Source organism: Natrix helvetica (genome assembly GCF_964273705.1).
Source record: "Natrix helvetica genome assembly, chromosome: 3".
Taxonomy (NCBI): Eukaryota; Metazoa; Chordata; class Lepidosauria; order Squamata; family Natricidae; genus Natrix; species Natrix helvetica.
The window spans coordinates 30674985-30693503 of record NC_138549.1 but is presented as its reverse complement, the minus strand read 5'-3'; the positions used below and the strand labels follow the sequence as shown (position 1 = coordinate 30693503).

Sequence of the window (18519 nt, the reverse complement as noted above, 5' to 3'; positions counted from 1 at the left end):
CATACAAAACATATTGAGAGGAGTATTTACTCCTCAGGAGTAAACCTTAAACTGGATTGCACTGCTGATTCACATCCTCTAATATCACGTCCTTCATTAAAAGAATACCCAGTGTGGAGTTCTAAATGAAAATATGACCTTACGAATCAAAGACATTCTCTTAGTCAAATACTACCATATCAATATTACACAGTAATGTTTTTAAATAGAAAATGCACCAGCAATACTTTGTAACCAATAGCAACTAGACTGTAGGAAGTAACAGGCTACAACTAGATATTTTCTGAATCTGGGATACAGCCAGAAACCCATCCCTGCGTCTTTATTCAAAGAAAGGATTCCTACAATCATCAATCAGATCAAATAAATTATTCATTTAGTCATTTACAGTAACTGGGAAAAGGAGAAAAAGTGTTCTGAACAAAGCTGCAAAAATATAAACATGTATTAGAAGTTTTCTCTTAAGATCCATTTTTCTTTATCTAGTCCATGTACAAAGTGCTTATTAATTCTAGAATACATTCCCAATTTATCTAGAGGAGCAAGGCTTTGTTATGTAAACATGTAAGGATTGCCCAAATTCTATCAGACTTCATATCATACTATAACGAACAAATCCAAGGTCCCTTCTAACTCTGTTATTCTGTTATTCCAGTTGGTAAAAAACAAGCACATAGAGCAGAATGAAATTAACTGAACCACAGAAAATATATGTAGCTCAGGATTGAACTGTGGAATTCTTGGTGCTCTCTGATTTTGGTTGGTTGCTTACAGATATTTCATTACCCAACTAGGTAATATCATGCTCCTCCACATTAAGTGAACAAAATAACTGAATTTTAATGTAAAATCATTGCACGCAGGTCAGTGAAAATGATAAACAGTAAGTGATTAATCTCATGGCAGTTGACTAAAGAGATGCCATGCTTTGGAAAGGGGTTCAAAGCTATTGGATGGCTATGATCCAAAAGTCCCATAGATTTCCTGGACCCATTCTTCAATCTTCTACTTGAGACTGTTCTGCAATGGAGAAACCTATGTGCTTAGGTTTCTGTTTGTGTCTTTTCCCACTTCTACAACAGTGTTTGGGGAGATTTTCAGAATGCATCAAGATACTTTTGCTTCAGACCTGCTGCAAGTGAATTAGAATTCTGGAAACCTCTCTCGGGGCCTTCATGTGGATGTTAAATAGGAATAAGGGCAGATTAGAACCCTATAGCACGTTGTGATGCAATAACCATGGGATAACTATTTATACCTTCACCGCTAAGTGAAACTGCCTGCTAAGGTAGCAGTGGAATCAACATAAAACATGACAATAACTCCCAAACATCACAAACTGGGTCAGTAACAGAGGTGGGTTGCTCCTCATTCGGCCTGGATCGGGCAAACCAGTAGTAGCGGTGGCAGGAGGCTCCGCCCACCTGCCTGGATGCTTCTGTGCATGCGCGTTCTGCCCATTGAGCGTGCGAGTGCGCATGAGCGTATGAGCGCACAAGCGAACAGGTATTTAAAAAAATGGAAACCCACCACTCCATGATCCTTAACAAATATATAACTTTACTTGAATGCCATCTAGGTAGTGCTCATGGCCATAATAACCCCAGAATTTCTGTTGCTAAGTGAGACATTTGAAAAGAAAACTTTGCCCCATTGAACAACCTTTCTTAGCACAGCTGTTAAGTGAATCACTGCAGGTGTTAAGTTAGTGACGTGGTTGTTAAGTGAATCTGGCTTCCCTACTGGCTTTACTTGTCAGAAGGTCCCAAAAGGTGATCATATTACTCCAAGCCACTGCATCTATGATAAATATGAACCAGTTGCCAAGCATCCAAATTTTGATCATGTGACCATGGGGGTGGCACAACAGTTGCAAGTGTGAAAAATGGTCATAAGTCACTTTTTTCAGTGTTGCTGTAACTCCGAACAGTCACTAAATGAACTGTTGTAAATCAAAGACTACCTGTACGTCAAATTTCAAAGTCTGCAATCAATACTGCAGAAAAGTGCAGTGTAATCCTTATCAATTTTATCAAAACAGAATATGTTTTTACATTATCGGTGATTAGCTACAAGTAGTCCTTGATGTACAACTACAAGTGGGACTGAGGTTTTCGTCGTTAAGTGATATGGGTCATTAAGCGAGTTATGCAATCGGACCTATTTTGCAACCGTTTTTTAAACCAGTCTTTAAGCAAATTATGGCGCTGGTTAAGTGAATCCATCTTCTCCAATTGACTTTGACTTGTCAGAAGTCAGCAGGGAAGGTCACCAATTATGTTCACGTGATTGCAAGGCATCCATCATAAATGTCAGCCAGTTGTCAAGTGCCTGAATGGTGATCACATGACCACAGAGGTGTGAGACAATTGTAACTTCAAGAACAGGTTCTAAGTCACTTTTTCCAAGGCTGTCCTAACTTCAAACCATTGCTAATTGAATAAGTCAAGGGGCTACCTGCATGCGTTTTACATTGAAAAAAATGAAGGATGTTGCAATTACATTCCGCTTAAAATTGTAGCAATCTTTCCTATATTTTCCATCCATTTTTGTTCCAAGAAAAAGTTAAGTGACTCTTGAGAAGAGTCACTTAACTTCTGTTTTTTTTTAACCTTGCAAAATCATTAAGTATACCAGCAAACAAAACGTTGCAATATCCTGTGTTCTTAAGAGATAAATAAAAGAAGAGAGTTTTACTATTGCTCTTCAGAGCAAATGCTAATAAAAGAGAGCTCACTTTTCAAGCAGGCTTTTCAAAGTTGAACCAAGACTCAAATGGGCCAAGATGGATGCATTTTTTCCCAGAAAACTTCAGCACCTGCACAAATGCTAAGTCATTCTTAAACCTCTCCCCCCGCCCAATGATATTTGTGACAGGCAGAACCTGTCATAGACCTCTGGTTATACGAAGATTTTTTTTTTTTTTAGAAAAGGATATACAACAGCCTCTCTTTAAGACTGCTGGCAACGCTTCCTCACTCCAATATATATATGCACTATCCTGTGGATCCATCCAGCTGAAATAACTGAAGACAGGCAAGGGAGGACAAGTTATAAACCCAAAAGATGAAAACATAATGTCTACATTTTCAAGCCTCTAAAGCTGAGAGAAACATCTCATAACTGGATCAGGCAGCACCCTGGATAATGCACTGCACGAAAAGCAATGTGTGAGGATAGGAGTAAACCAGGGGTGTCAAACTCGATTTCATTGAGGGCCGCATCAGGATTGTGTGTGACCTCGAGGGATGGGGGGGGTGCGTGGCTGGGGTGGCCATGGCCAGCTCGACATCACTCCTGACGGGGGCACCTGTGGTGGCCCGGGCGCTCTGCCTGGGAAAGCAGGCTCCTGAACTCTATTTTCACTGGCAGAGGTTGCAGGAGGCCCTGGCAGCCAAAAATGGCGCTTGGGAGCTTGTTTTCGCTGGCAGAAGCACCGCAGGCCGGTCCTTTGCTGTTTCCAGGGTCGGCCAGATCTAAATACCTCAGGGGTCAGTTTGGCCCCCGGCCCTTGAGTTTGACACCCCTGGTGTAAGGAGTTACAGATAAATTTTAATTATGAGAATTATTAGAAGTTATATTTAGGACCCTTAAAGGAGGCCCATTTGATTTTGCACGTTTTCTAACCACCAACTTGAACAGAAAGAATTGTTAAATACTTCAACTAAGTAGCTTTTTATACTTCCGAGCACACAGAGAGCACAGTTGATTATACAAACCCATGATTGTCAGCTGGTAAGATTTTTGTTGTTGTTCTTTCTATCTCATTCTTATAATGCTACTCAAATAATGCTGAAGGAAACTTTGAAGTATCTTTTAAAGCATTTTTCAAAAAGATCTCAAACCTGTTCAGGGAAAAGAACAAAAGAAAAAGGAAAGGTTTCTAGCAAAGTTTCGCAAGTCCTGGAAAATAAAACAGAATCTAGTACAGTTTTCTCATGCTGAGCACTTGATACTCCAAGAGTTCACTTTTGAACGAATTAATGTTGAGCAACTTCTCTGAAGAAATAGGAACATTCTTGACTGTAGCTTAGTAGTTCAAATGAAATAGTTACCAGCATAAATGATGACTAAATTTCCAATTTTATAAAATACTTAGAAACTATACTGAAAGTCAATGAGTGTAATGGTTAAAGGGTTGGACTAGAAGTGAGAAAACCAGCTTCGAATCCTCCTTTGGATACTGAAGCCAGCTGGATCACCTTGGGCAACCAATCCCTCTCAGCCCCAATCAGCATTAAACTGGACAACAAGCTGGGTGAAAAACATAACCTTCTGTTGCATCATCCATTGATAGCTTTGTTAGTGAACTGCAGCAACTGGAAGATGTGACAAGCAGATCTTGTATTTCAATGGAACAAATTTTAAAACCAATAATATTTAGCAGCCAAACTCCAAGACCATCATTCTTTTAAAAATCAGCGCATATGTATCATTTTAGTTTTGAAGACAACTAAACTAAAAGCTACCAAAAAAGACATTAGAGCTGAATTATTTTATAAATTCATGTTAACATAGCTACTTTAATAAAAATAAAAATTCTGTTGGTATAATAGGCAAAGGACTGCACTTTCAAGAAATTGATTCTCACCATTCCCCCTGATATTAAAAACCTGATGATCTTTTCTAATTATTCCTCATACAGAAATATTTCATGGTATTGTTGGAAGAAATGTCCTTCTGGGTTCAGTTCCAAGTGGGGAAAAAGACACTGGATTCATGGAAGTTGCTTGGAAAGAAGGTTTATTGATGAAGGACAAGACCACATCGTTTGAAGTCCTTGTGGGGCAGGGGGAAGGGAAGAGATGCTGAGAGTGCTCATCTCCGTTTCAAAGCCGAAGAGTCAGCGCTGTGCGAAGACATCTCCGTAGCCATGTGGCCGGCATGACTAAATGTGAAAGGCACATGGAATGCTGTTACTTTCCCACCAAAGTGGTCCCTATTTTTCTACTTGCAATTTTTACGTGCTTTCGAACTGCTAGGTTGGCAAAAGCTGGGACAAGTAATGGGAGCTCACTCCAATATGCGGCACTAGGGATTCGAACAACCGAACTGCTGACCTTTCTGATCAACAAGCTCAGCATCTTAGCCACTGAGCCACTGCTTCCCTTTATTATAAACATGCAGTACCTTAAAGATTAACCAAAAAAATATCATGACGGCAGTAGTAGTAGCAATAATAGATAGTAAATGTTCTCATCTCCATAGCTTTGCTTAGGATATTTCCCAAAAGGATTAGATTTGGCATTGTGGCAAAGGTCCCTTCTAGGCTTGATCTGTTCTTTGCAGTGACCCTTTCAGCACAGAGAAAGCTCTACAAATCCATTTTCTACCTTTGTTACTTTCCTTAAAACAATTCATGGATTAACTTCAGGGAAAGGCAGACTCCAGTGAGACAGTCTTGGCAGCATGAATTCTCACAGGGGTCATGTGCAGGTTAAAGCTCTTGGATGATGAACAAACAGTTGTATTTTCCAGTCTATGTGATTCAAGAGTGAATTAAGATAAAGGTAAAGGTTCCCCTCGCACATATGTGCTAGTCATTCCCGACTCTAGGAGGCGGTGCTCATCTCCATTTCACAGCTGAAGAGCCAGGGCTGCCCGAAGACAGCTCCGTGGTCATGTGGCCGGCATGACTACATGCTGAAGGCACATGGAACGCTGTTACCTTCTACTTGAATTTTTTACGTGCTTTCAAACTGCTAAGTTGGCAGAAGCTGGGACAAATAACGGGAACTCACTCCGTTATGTGGTGCTAGGGATTTGAACCACCGAACTGATGCCCATTTTGATCGACAAGCTCAGCGTCTTAGCCACCAACCCACTGCGTCCCATAAGAATGAATTACCAGTAATATAAATCTACCCAGTGAAGAGAAATCCTGAAAATCCAGGAGGAGAAGGTGTTAGACTCAATGGCTGTACAACCAAGGACCTCATGCTGGCACAGTTTTCCTTGAAAGGTTCATCTATGCCAGCTTTATCTTGGAGCAGAATCTTTAGGTACCAACCTCGGGTAGAAAGTTTATGCAGAGGAGGTTGTGTCCATGTGCATGCAGCTAACTCTGCTTCACACAAAATACAGATAATACTTTAGTTTTTAATTTAGAAAGTAGTAAATACAATGATTGCATTGGTTTTCTCAAACGGCGAAAGGATAAATTCAGGCTACAGGTAGTCCTCAACTTACTACAGTTCATTTATAGCAGGGGTGTCCAAACTTGGGAACTTTAAGACTTGTGGACTTCAACTCCCAGAATTCCCCAGCCAGCCATGCTGGCTGGGGAATTCTGGGAGTTATATAATAATAATAATAATATTGAATTTATTAGCCGCTCCCTTTCCAGGCAGGACTCGGGGCGGCATACACTAGAACATATAAAACATAACACGTGTGTACAAACACATAAACATACATATATACAAAGACATACATGCACGGAGGAGGTAATAAATTACAACATTTAGACAATTAAAACCATTAACATACCCCAATAATAAAAACCCAAATATACAATAAAAATTTAAAATTTAAAAAGACAGTCAGGAGGAATACGAAAAAATTACGGTTGAGCCAGGCCAGATAATTGAAAGAGGTGGGTCTTCAACTGTACACGGAAGGAGCGGAGATCGGAAATAATCCTGATGTCACGGGGGAGGTCATTCCACAGGGCTGGGCCCATCACAGAGAAGGCTCTGCTCCTGGGTGTCGCCCCCCGACACTGTTTGGTGGACGGCACCCGGAGAAGTCCCTCTCTGTGTGAGCGAATTGGTCGTAGGGATGTGTGGGGCAGGATGCGATCCTGCATGTAACTAGGTCCTGAGCCATGAAGCGCTTTAAAGATCATAATCAAAACCTTGAAACGCACTCGGTAGACCACAGGAAGCCAGTGCAGCTCGCGCAGGAGAGGTGTTACAGGGGAGTATCTAGTCCTCCCCATAATCACCCGCGCGGCCGCGTTCTGGACCAACTGTAGTCTCCGAGTGCATCTCAAGGGAAGCCCAATGTAGAGAGCATTGCAGTAGTCCAGGCGAGACGTCACTAGCGCATGGGTGACTGTGCGTAGGGCATCCCGGTCCAATAAGGGGCGCAATTGGCGCATCAGGTGGACCTGATGGAACGCCCCCCTTGCCACGGCTGTTACATGGTCATCCATGGACAGCCGGGCATCTAGGAGGACGCCCAAATTGCGCACCTGTTCCATGGGGGCTAGTTGCACGCCCCCAATGGCCAGAGATGGAAGCACCTGGTTGAACCGGGGGGCCGGAAGCCACAGCCACTCCGTCTTGGAAGGGTTGAGTTTTAGTCGGTTGCCATCCATCCAGACCCGTATGGCCTCCAAACACCGGGACATCATTTCGACGGCCTCATTGGGGTGGTTCGGGGTGGAAATGTCCACAAGTTGAAGTCCACAAGTCTTAAAGTTCCCAAGTTTGGACACCCCTGATTTATAGTGACTGTTCAAAGTGACAACGTAACTGAAAAGTGACTTATGACCGCTTTTCCACATTTATGACCCTCATGGCATCCCCATGATCATTTGATCAAAATTTGCATTCATTTTGCAGTGTCACTTTTTGTGACCTTCCGACAAGCAGTCAATGGGAAAGCCAGATTCATTTAACAGCCATGTTACTAACTTAAGCACTGCAGTGATTCACTTAACAACTATGGCAAGAAAGGTTGTAAAATGGGGCAGAATTCACTTAACAACTGTTTCATTTAGCAACAGAAATTTTGGGCTCAGTTGTGGTCGTAAGTTGAAGATTACCTGTATTCGTGCGCACGTTCTGCATTTATGCTGAGATTTTAAAATACATTTTTTTTAAAAAAAATCCAAAGTCTCTATGTTGAACGCAGTAGGTATATTGAGTTTTGGTGGCAGCCAAGGGGATTCCCACCGTGCTGGTTTTCTGCCTGTTGTGTATCCAAGCTGAAGACTCCATCCTCCATTGTTTATTGAGCTCTTTCCCACCCTTGATCCGTACTACTCTTCTGCATAATTTTTCCTCTCTTGACTCTATCCATGGGTGCGTGCGTACAGGCACATTGGGTTCTTGTTCCAATCAGAACTTTTCAGAGTGTCTTATTTTTATTTTTAGTAGGATTTTACTCTACGGGGCAGCATTGCATTGTTACAATCATTGTGTTCTTCTATTTATTCATATAAAGCAGAAGTGCTTAAAATTGTTTTAAAGGTTGTTGTTGTTGTTTTTTTAAAAAAGAAAACAAACCCTATAATAATGGAACATCGTAAATTAGTGTCTCTGTCTGCTGGTGGCTGGCTGCTGCAGACTGTATCATCTGGCTCCTCCTAAGTGCTAGCAGCTATTAAAGAATGTTGATGAGAGATTAGTGCTTCCTCTGCCCTGTAAGGTGTTGGCTAAGTGTCCCCAGGAGTTTAATTAAAAGCATCTGGAAAGACCTCTGGTTTTGTGTTGCTGTTGCGGACCCAGAGAATTTTCCTGATAACATATTAAATATTGTTCCCATCTTAAGGTTTTCGTAGGAAGAGTTTAAAAAGGAAGTTGAAATCCTTCACCATTTTTTCTTCAGGTCAGTAGGTCAGTAGCCGTCAATTTGGACCTCTTTGCCACCTGCTCTTGTGACCACCGGATGCAAAACAAGGGAACAAGAGGCTGATCCCCAAAATCTCTTGGTTTGCCTTTGAATTGTCTGCCTACAGCACTCACAATATTTTAAAGTTTTGTTCTGACAGAATACGAACTTTGACTGATTATGTCTCATCAAGTCATTGTTCACTCTTAATTTGGCTTGGGAAAAGAAGGGGGTGCCAAAAGGTATAAAAATTATCATCTCTCTTCGTTTTATTGACATCTCCCCCCATCCCCCGCCCAAACCAGCCCATAGACCAGGGGTGTCCAAACTTGGGAACTTTAAGACTTGTGGACTTCAACTCCCAGAATTCCCCAGCCAACATGGCTGGCTGGGGAATTCTGGGAGTTGAAGTCCACAAGTCTTAAAGTTCCCAAGTTTGGACACCCCTGCCATAGACGGATACTAGTGATTTATTCCTTAGTCAGTATTACTTTTCTTGAAGTTCATTCTTATTGCTTCCAGAGAAATTATACCATAGTAATTCTATTAAGATTGAAGATAATTAAATAACAAAACTATTTTATTTTTATAAATAGAATAGCCTTTTCCTACTGCAGGCTCACTAACCTTCCTTGTACTGTTACACTCATTTCCTTTATTCTATATGAGTGGGGTTGATTCTTTTTCAATCCAGCTGCAATCAATAAAAAGAAAACAGTGAATCTCTAGTTTTAAAAAGCCATACAATATGTTCATATGTAAAGGTGCATTATTCTACTAACAACTTTCCTTGTAACTCTTGCCACACCATCCATCCAATACTCCTTGATGGGCATAGGATTCATATTAACCCGTAACATCTCATTTCATTTTAACCACAACAAACTCCAACTATTTGAATCTATATTTGCGCTGTCAGTTGAGAAATATATTATTTATTCCTTGGAGGAAGGAAAAGAACCTGTTCTGTTTGTTCATTTATCCTTTAAGGCACACCTCTAAAAGTTAATAACCACAAATTTACAGACTATGTAATCCCAGTTTAATCTACAGGCTGGGCACAGATTATGCACAGAAAATTACATTGTCCACAACTTCCAAAAGGTAAGTTAACTTGCAACATTCTGCTTCTTTGAATCTAGAAAATATTCAAAGTATTTGACCTTGCATTTCTGGTTTGCTCCAACACAAACAACAGAAACTAGCACATGCAAATTTAGACTAATTTAAATGAATGCTATCCTGCTAAGTAGGAGAATTCTCAAACTAATGTATAAGCCCCCATTTCTCCACACAAAACAAAGTAAAATATGAAAAATAGACTATTAAGATTTTATTACCCTTAATGCATTTGGAATATGCAAAGACTGATTTTCAACCTGGGGGCTAAAGCTGTGCATTTACAGATGAGATTAGATTATTACATTCCTCATTTGCTTTTCATAATAGTTTTTTTCTATAAAATTGGGGAGGAATTGAATTTAAAAGGGCATTTTGCAGATGCTCAGATTTGTCTGATTTCTCTCCCCCACCCCAAATTCAAGGTTTGGTTCTAAGCAATCAATAAGTATATGTATATCAAGATGAATTTCTTAAGCTTATTGTTTAGATGTTGCAATTGAATACTGGCAAAAGTATTCAGCAATAAAGTCAGCACTGTCTTGTGAACTTTCAGTTAAGTAATAATCCTTCGTGTAAAGCTTATAAGAAAAATATGGAATTAATCAAGCAAAACTCATAGTTTGCTGATATTAATAAAGAAAAAACATACATTTTGCCAGTTTAGGGAGAATTTGGTTACATAGCTTTTACTTCTTATACATCTTCCCAGAGACCTCCAAATAAATATAATTGGCTTCATATTTGATCCATGTTATTCTCTCTTTTTGCACTAACCTGGGCCACATTGTCCTAAATGCTTCAAGGCTTTCATTGGCTCAGTTGAACATAAAATAAGCATTCATTAAAAGTTTACTCTCTTTGGAAGGTCCAAATCTGCTTATGGGGCAATCTCTTTCCCTTACTTGCTCCTCAGACAACAGAGGTGTAATTATTTTCTATTACAGAGGTGTAATTATTTTCTATCCCATCAGCTACATTATTTACATTTTGGCTTCTTAATTTCCAGAAGATTCCTGATAAAGTAAGTATACTCTAAACGTCAATTTAAGTAAGTTCCAACTAAATACGGTCCCATAATAAAAATTTTATTTCTCATATGTATTATTTTACTGTAGATGCCTTACAGGTAGGGTTCCCAATACAATGGCTGTGTGGGAACCAATGCATCCTAATCACATCTGCATTCACCTTCCCTATTGATTTCTTACACATTTTTTAAAAAACAATGTTTGTAAACAAATTGGAAATCTAAAGCAAACTACCCAAACATTACGTTGTTTCCAAAAGTAGCTGTGAGGTATAAATTTGATTCATAAGCTTCCTCAGAACATAAAGAGTTATGGTTGTAAGCTAATACTTTGTTAAAGGTAACCTTTAACCTTTAGCCCAGAAGAAAATTTTTAAAAAGCAGCAGTAATATGAAGTCCTTGATGATGAGATAGCATTTTAGAAAATTGATGCTTTCTAACTTCACATTGCTGACCAAAATATGTTAAGACGCACTGTTGCTAAAAATGAAAGATTTAGTGATATACTTGAAAATACGTGTTGTACAAAATTCTAATGCGGAAATGCATAAAGGACTTATCAATGTGACTCAGTCCAAGTTATTATTTCTGCACAATTACTTCTATTTCACATAGTTCGTACTATTTCTATTTTTATGCATGAAATACTTTCTTGGATCCATTCAGACAGTTAAAATTATGTTATTTCATCCATTCTGATAGAGCCCATTTGCTCTTCATAAGAGTTTTTTTTTTCTGGTTATCTTGGTAGATTACCAATACCAAAACAAGTCAAGGGAAATACAGCCCTGCTCCTTCTACCAGATAATGCTGATCGTGATTTTCCTTCATGACTTATGACATTCCATAGTGCTATATTTTACCTTCTACTAATATGCATGAAGGGACTGAGAGGTGTCATCTCGAGTTTTGGTATGCAGTATTATTAATACCTGGAGCTCTATTGACTCTTACTATTCAACTTTAACAAAGTAATTTGTACCGTTAAAAATTGTTTAAGTTGGATAAGAACTGGGCCAGAAAGAGGAGTAGATGCAGGAGTGAAATTTGACCGGTTCTATCTGGTTCGGGCGAACCGGTAGCTCCGGCGGCGGGAGGCTGTGCCAACCCACCCCAGACATCATCACATCCAGTTTTTGAAGCTCTGCACATGTGCGCAGGCTCACATTTGCAAACCAGTAGTGAAAGTAAGTTGATTTCACCTCTGAGTAGTTGTTAAACAGGGAACTGGATTCAAAGATGAAAGTTTAGCTTGTTTTAGAGGGAGTTTTACACCCTCTGAAAAACCTGCAATCTTGAATCTTCAGGTGTTGTTAGGTTCACTGGGAATAACTACATTTAGAAAGATTTTGCACCATTATGCCCGATACAGCCTCTTCTAAGCTAGCCGGACTTAGCAACCATTATACATGCCTTGATTGCATTCCACATTGATACAATAATATACTCTACATGGGGTTACCCTGGAGAAGGTTCAGGAATTTGTAACTGATATAAAATGCCATCGCTAGGATACTAACTGGCACAAGGTACAAGATATCTATTATAAAATTTTATAAATTGCTAGATTTATTCTGAGGCGTTGATATTGTTCAATTAAATTAAGTTTTAAATCATTGATGGCCCGTTTATCTGAGGTCCATTTCTCCTATTTTGAATTTACACAACTGTTAAGACATGCAGAAGAAACCTCTGTTGTCAGAGCCCCGTCTTTCTGGTTCGTAAGGAAGGTGTATTGCATGAGCCATTCCAATCCGTATATTATAAAAGCCTGTAAAGGTTTTTTCCACCAGAATTTTAATTAGGATCTATTTTATTGATAATTTTAAGGTATAACCTTATGGCTTATACTCTTTCTTGCTTTTAAATTATGTTATTTGGTTTGGTTATACACCGATCTTTAAAGCTGAGATATAATTCAAATAAATAAATAATGCCAGATATGTGTACAGTTATTATAATGTTCTGCAAAGATCCAGATTCAAATGACAAAATCTGATTCAGAGTGAACAATGGCATTCTTGAATCATCTGTCAGGAAACCCTTAAATCAGCTGCAACATTTCTGGAGTTACATGGATGACTCTGTAGCTGATCTGGGACAGCTACACAAATTTTGTTTAAGATATTTCTAACAGGTGTGCCCATATGAACTCTAATCACATTTTATGTTCCAAATGTGGAGTTCAGCATATTCCTTATATCTTAAACATTTTGTTTCTGTTACTTCTTTTCAGTTCACTTAAATAACCAATAGGCCTCAACAATATCCATATTCTTCTAGACATCATATTACTAAAATATATACTGCAGTACTATACACCCCAGAATCAAATAGGTATGGCAGCGATCTGGTGCGATATTTCCCATAATGAATATGATTTTAAAAATATACAATTGATATCATTAATGTTCAAAATAACAGCAAGAGACAAAATATGTATTTAAGAAGAAGTTATTATTATCCCAATATAATAATAAAGGTCTTTGCTGACAAACCTTTATATATTATCCGTAGAAATCCTGGGAAACCAGTGAAATGCTAGATGATTGGTAGACTAAGGATACTGCTATCTTCCAAAAGGAGAAAATGAAAGAGTTGGGGAATTATACATCAGCATTCTATAGTTTAGTTTTAGACCACCAAGAGTTGCCTTCGATTTAGATGGTTGACAAAAAAATTAATAAATAAATAAAATTTGATCCCATTAGCTGGAGTTGATTATAAATAATTTATAAGTACTTGAAAATGTGTGATAATTACAACAGTGTGTGAATTTGTCAAAAATAAATCTTGCCAAACTGGATGTATGTTATTTCATTTTATTGGGCATCACTGTGAAGTGGTATATAAGTCTACATCAGAGATGTCAAACTTGATTTCATTGAGGGCTTCATCAGGGTTGTGTTTGATCTCAAGGGGTCAGGGTGGGCATGGCCAGCTCAACATCACTTGGGTTGGGGTTGGTTATGGCAGCCTGAGCATTCTGCCGGGGAAACGGAGCTCAGGAGGGCCTCTCCCGAACTCACTGGTAGAGGCACTGCAGGCCGGTCCTTCACAGTTTCCAGGGCAACCTTGCAGGCCAGACCTAAGCATCCTGTGGGCCTTGAGTTTGACACCCCTGGTCTAAGTGCTATTGTTATCTTCCTTGGTAGAAGGAAGGAATGCTACAGAATATGATATAACTTGATTTCAGCAAAGAATTTAACAATGTATCCCTATTCTTTGTGATTAGGAAACCGTTAAGTGGGGACTGAATAGATGATAAATAGATACAGACTCCTTGGTTTTCAGTTTTTGTTCTCAAAAGAGAACTCAACAATGATTCAAAAACAAACCGGAGTGAACAACCTCAGTTCTAAGTCTGGTTCAACAATACTACTAAAGCCTTGGAAGAAATAATAGAGGAAACCACTGTCAGATTTGCAATGCCACAAAACTGTTTGAGATAGCTAATATCTTAGATATCAGAAATATAATTTAAAACAATCTTAAGTTAGAAAAACAGGCGAATGTAAATAAACAGAGACAAATGCAAAGCTATACACTTATAGAAAACAAAAATCAAAAGCATAGGTATAGGATACTACATTTCTGGCTTGGTGAGAGCTCTTGCAAAAATATAGTCTTGGAATAGCAGTGGGCCTTGAGAAAAGATGAATGAATAAAATGAATAAAAGGGGGTATGACAGCCTTTTTTTTAAGGATCTGAAAGAGTGCCGCATATAAGAAGGCTGTGGGCTGCTTCAGACTGAAGGGCACAGAATAATGGATTTGAGCTACAACCCAGAGTTGATGGGCTCCTCTTTACTGAGTAGTTCAACTGGAGGCTGAGGAACCATCGGTCAGGGATGGTTTAACATAAATTCATGGGGTGGGGATGGATCAAGATGGTCTAAGTGATTGTAGAATAAAGCAGAGAACATTATAATACACCATGCCAATTTGAAGCTTAGCTGATGTCACCTAATTCATGGAGCTGCAATATTAAGGACTACCTACAATTTATAGCAAAGTTTGTTCTGTGATAGAGGATACAGAACTCTGTGTTCTTCTGTTTAACTTGGTTTCTTGGTTTGGTTTTGTTTTGTTTTTTTAACAAATCTATATGGCTGCCCATCTCGTGGAAAGTGACTCTAATTATAATAGAAAGCCAGGTACAAACTTTCCATTTGGTGTAAGGATTTTTATGCCTCATAATTTCTGACTAACTCCTTGACTAGTAGTACTGAAATAATCTGAGTAAATGACACCTGAAATTGTATGCACAATAGCTGCAGGAAGAATAATTTGTCATTCTTTTCCCCTCGTTTTCTGCACAGAACAGCCACAGCCAGCTAGCAGTCTTTTAAATTTATTTTATGCACAGAACACTCAGAGCCAGATAACATTTCAAGGAAAATTCAATATTTATGCTAAACAAAATGTGATTCATTTCCCTTTGCTTAGATTCATTTTTCTTATTACTATTGGTCGGTATCAGTAATGCAAATAAAATAGCAAAGCAATACAGGCCCTACTGTTTTCCATGAAGTTTTTACTTTTAAGTTAACAATGTGCAGATGGTATGGGAATGATCAAGAAACCCCAGACAAACTAGCAATGGCTACCTGCTGGGGGAAATCATGTAGAATACGCCCCAAGGGCTGTTCCTTATGATCTCAGTTGCAAATCATGAGATGGATTATCAGACTCATGACTGATCAGGGAGTAGAAAGCTTCAGAAAAGAGAGCTTGTAATAATATTTAAAGCAGGCCTGCAGAGATTTTACATGCTGAAAAAGCCTCATAAAATGTAATGTCAAGTAAATGTTCATAGTTATTTTTCCCCATGTCAGGGGAATGTGTGATTCTTTTATAGGTCAAGAACCCTAAACAAATTTAGAAAGGAGTACAAATTGGCTTTCCTATTTCAATGCATGTACCATTGGTATTCAATAGAATTATCTTGCCAAAGTACGTTCCTCACAAAACAGGCTTTCTATTACCATTGAAAGGTACAATATTTAAGTGCAACCAACTTCTATTCTATTAAGGAGTCATTCTAAACTGAGACACCCAAAAATGAGTTCCAGTAAAGTCAATCAGGATATGCTTCTATACAACACACTTGGAATTAATACGATTGTTTAATGAAAAGATCCACTTCAATGCAATCTGTTGCTAACCCCCAACAATTGATGTAAGTTAAAAAAAAAAAAACTCTGAAATAAATGTTGGGGAGGGATAGTCCCGGTGATTAATTTTAGCAATTGCTACCACCTTAATTTCTTCAGAATGAAATTACAGGGTGCAAGTGATCTGTTGAAGTGAAATCTTCACAATAAAAGCATGCAGCAATAATGGAAGAATAAAAAAAAAGTTAATGAAAAGTTAAACGAAAGAGAAATCGGAATTTTGCTGAGGAGCAATGAATCAACTTGAACCTCTGTCTTGGCAACAGCTACCCTGGATCTAAGAAATAAATGCAGGATATGCTACACAACTAGGATCTGAAGCCTGTTCACACGGCGCAAAAACCAACCTCCGTAAGTCTCATTGAAGCCCCCTCCATAAATACTTCCAACTCAACGCAGCCAAGATGAGGACCGAACCCTTCCGTTCCCTTATCTTGCATGTCAACTGTATCCAGGAGCAACCTCCACGAATGGGGGGGGGGGGGGGGACAAGCAGGGCACCCAAGGATCCATCTTCGCAGCCTCAAAACTTGCCCCCCTCCCTCTTTCATCTGTCACGAAGACAGTCGGCGGAGGCGGGGAGACTTTATATCTCCCATCCCCGGATCAACATTTCCCCAAACAGAGAAGGGGGCCCGGCTTCGCTCAGCCCCTTCGGGATCGGAAGCCATCGCAAATTCCCTAGAAAGAAGAAAAGCCGCGTACGAGGTTCTCCAGGGGCAGCTGCCAAACAACATGTGGTGGATGGAAAGGGGAGGGGGAGAATTCTACGTTAAACGAGGCGGTCGGTATCCGGATTCGCCCCGGGTAAGAGGGTAAAGTCGAGACTGCGAAAGAGGCAGCGCGGGGGGGGGGGGGCTCTTACTTACGTATCTATTAATAAGAGTCCTGAGGCGGCTGCAATCCATGGTGAAGCGACTGGCAGCTGCTCCGGCGGCGCCCTCCCTTCGCTGCTCTCGCCCAAGGGGGGGATTCTTTCCGCCTCGGCTCGAGCTCGGCTCACACTTCTGCTTCCCGCAGCCACGCTGGGATTTCTACCTCACAGCAGCCCCGGTCGCAGCCCTGCCCTGCCATGACCTGTCGGGTATTCTTGGCGGGAGCCTCTCGTCTCTCGCTCCCGTTCTGTCACGCGTGCACCGGGCTCGCTCGACTTCCCATGTGCGCTCCGGCTCCGCTGTGCCCGAGTCGTTCGCACACGCCGGCACGCACGGCAGCTGCCTTCGGAAGGAGGCGGAGGAAAGACGAGGCAACTTTGCTCGCGGAGAGAGAGAGAGAGAGAGAGAGAGGCGGGCAGATGGCCGGAGAGCGGGCCGAGCTTGCTTCGCTCTTGCTCTCCTCCCAGAAACTTCCCGCTGCGCTGGGCCGATTCCTGCGCAACCCCCGCGAGCCCCGCTCGCTTCCCCGTCGGGTTTTTTTTTTCTCTCTCTCTCTCCCTCTTCTTTGATCTTTCCCTGTTAAGCCAGGCAGCTCACGTCATACGGCGCGGGCGAGCATGCGCGGTCCAATCTCCTCGCCAGGAGCAGCACACCCTTCCATCTCCGCCCCGTTGTTTCCCACAAGTGCTCTCCTGCTCGCCCCGATTTCCAGGACTGCCGGAAGCAAAGTCGGAAACGAGGTTGCCTTACGCGCACCTTAAGGGCTTGAGCCCTTAAAGGACAGGGGGGGTGGGGGCCGAGCGCGTTGCATTGGCAGGACTAGATGGGAAGCTCACCAAGCCCCTGACAGAACAATTAATCAGTGGAACAACTTGCCTCCAGAAGTTGCGAATGCTCCAACACTGGAAGTTTTAAAGAAGATGTTGGATAACCATTTGTCTGAAGTGGTGTATAATTTCCTGCCTAAGCAGGGGGTTGGACTAGAAGACCTCCAAGGTCCCTTCCCACTCTGTTATTCTATTCTATTCTATTCTCTCCCTCTGGGCTCATCGACGTCCAACAGAGCAAACTTCAGAAGCGCTCAACAAGACGGTGTTGCCTGACAACTTCTGATGCGCTCTTTTGCCCGCTGGGCCGTTGAGAGCGTTGCCGGTCTGAAATAACCGTGAAGGGGAAATGGAGGGGGAGCGGAAGAAGCCGGGGAAACAACGGCGCCTTTTGTTCAGACGAGAGCGCAACTGTAGTTTTTCTTCAGATTCCGCCCAGGCTGTTGTTTATTTCCTCCCCGTTTCCCTCCCGGACACCTGGCGAAAAAGGCGACTCATCTAGCGTTCCCGCCCCGGCCTGATACTCTCCAAAAATCCTCAAAGCACCAAGCTGGGGAAAGTTGGCTTGAAAAGAAACGGCGAGCGTTCCAGATCCTGAAACTCCCAACGCTAAGGCGGGCAACGCGCGAAGCCCCGTTTGTCAAAAGCGCGTGAAAGCGATTGAAAGTTCAGGAGCGGAGAGGGGGGCAGCCTGGGCTGGAGTGGCAAGGAGCAGCCTGGATACGCTGAGTTATTGCCAGAAAGATCCCTGAAAACAAGGAGGAGTTTTGTAGGACTTTGAGAGAGGCATCCCTTAAGACTGTGATTTGGGAATGCAGTCATCTCCATACTGGGTGTTATAAGTAAACAAATAACGGGATCCCTAAATACAAGGTGCCCCTTCATGGATTACTGTCTTGTTGTGGTGAAGGGGCTTGCTTAGCTCAATGAA

The 18519-nt window shown here is 41.0% G+C and overlaps 1 protein-coding gene across 4 annotated transcripts in view; it reads right to left on the bottom strand.

Annotated features, from left to right (window-relative positions):
* ATP11A (ATPase phospholipid transporting 11A) overlaps nt 1-17345 on the bottom strand; it is a 147072-nt gene extending 129727 nt beyond the window's left edge. For 3 of the 4 annotated variants that reach the window (XM_081946418.1, XM_081946421.1, XM_081946420.1), the window contains exon 1: nt 16234-16363. In XM_081946418.1, the coding sequence (XP_081802544.1) occupies nt 16234-16326 (93 nt within the window). In that variant the 5' untranslated portion in view covers nt 16327-16363. Of the gene's footprint in view, nt 1-16233; nt 16364-16755 lie in introns of those variants that run through there. The other variant, XM_081946419.1, reaches the window with a different exon arrangement.
* Nucleotides 17346-18519: the final 1174 nt, after the last annotated feature.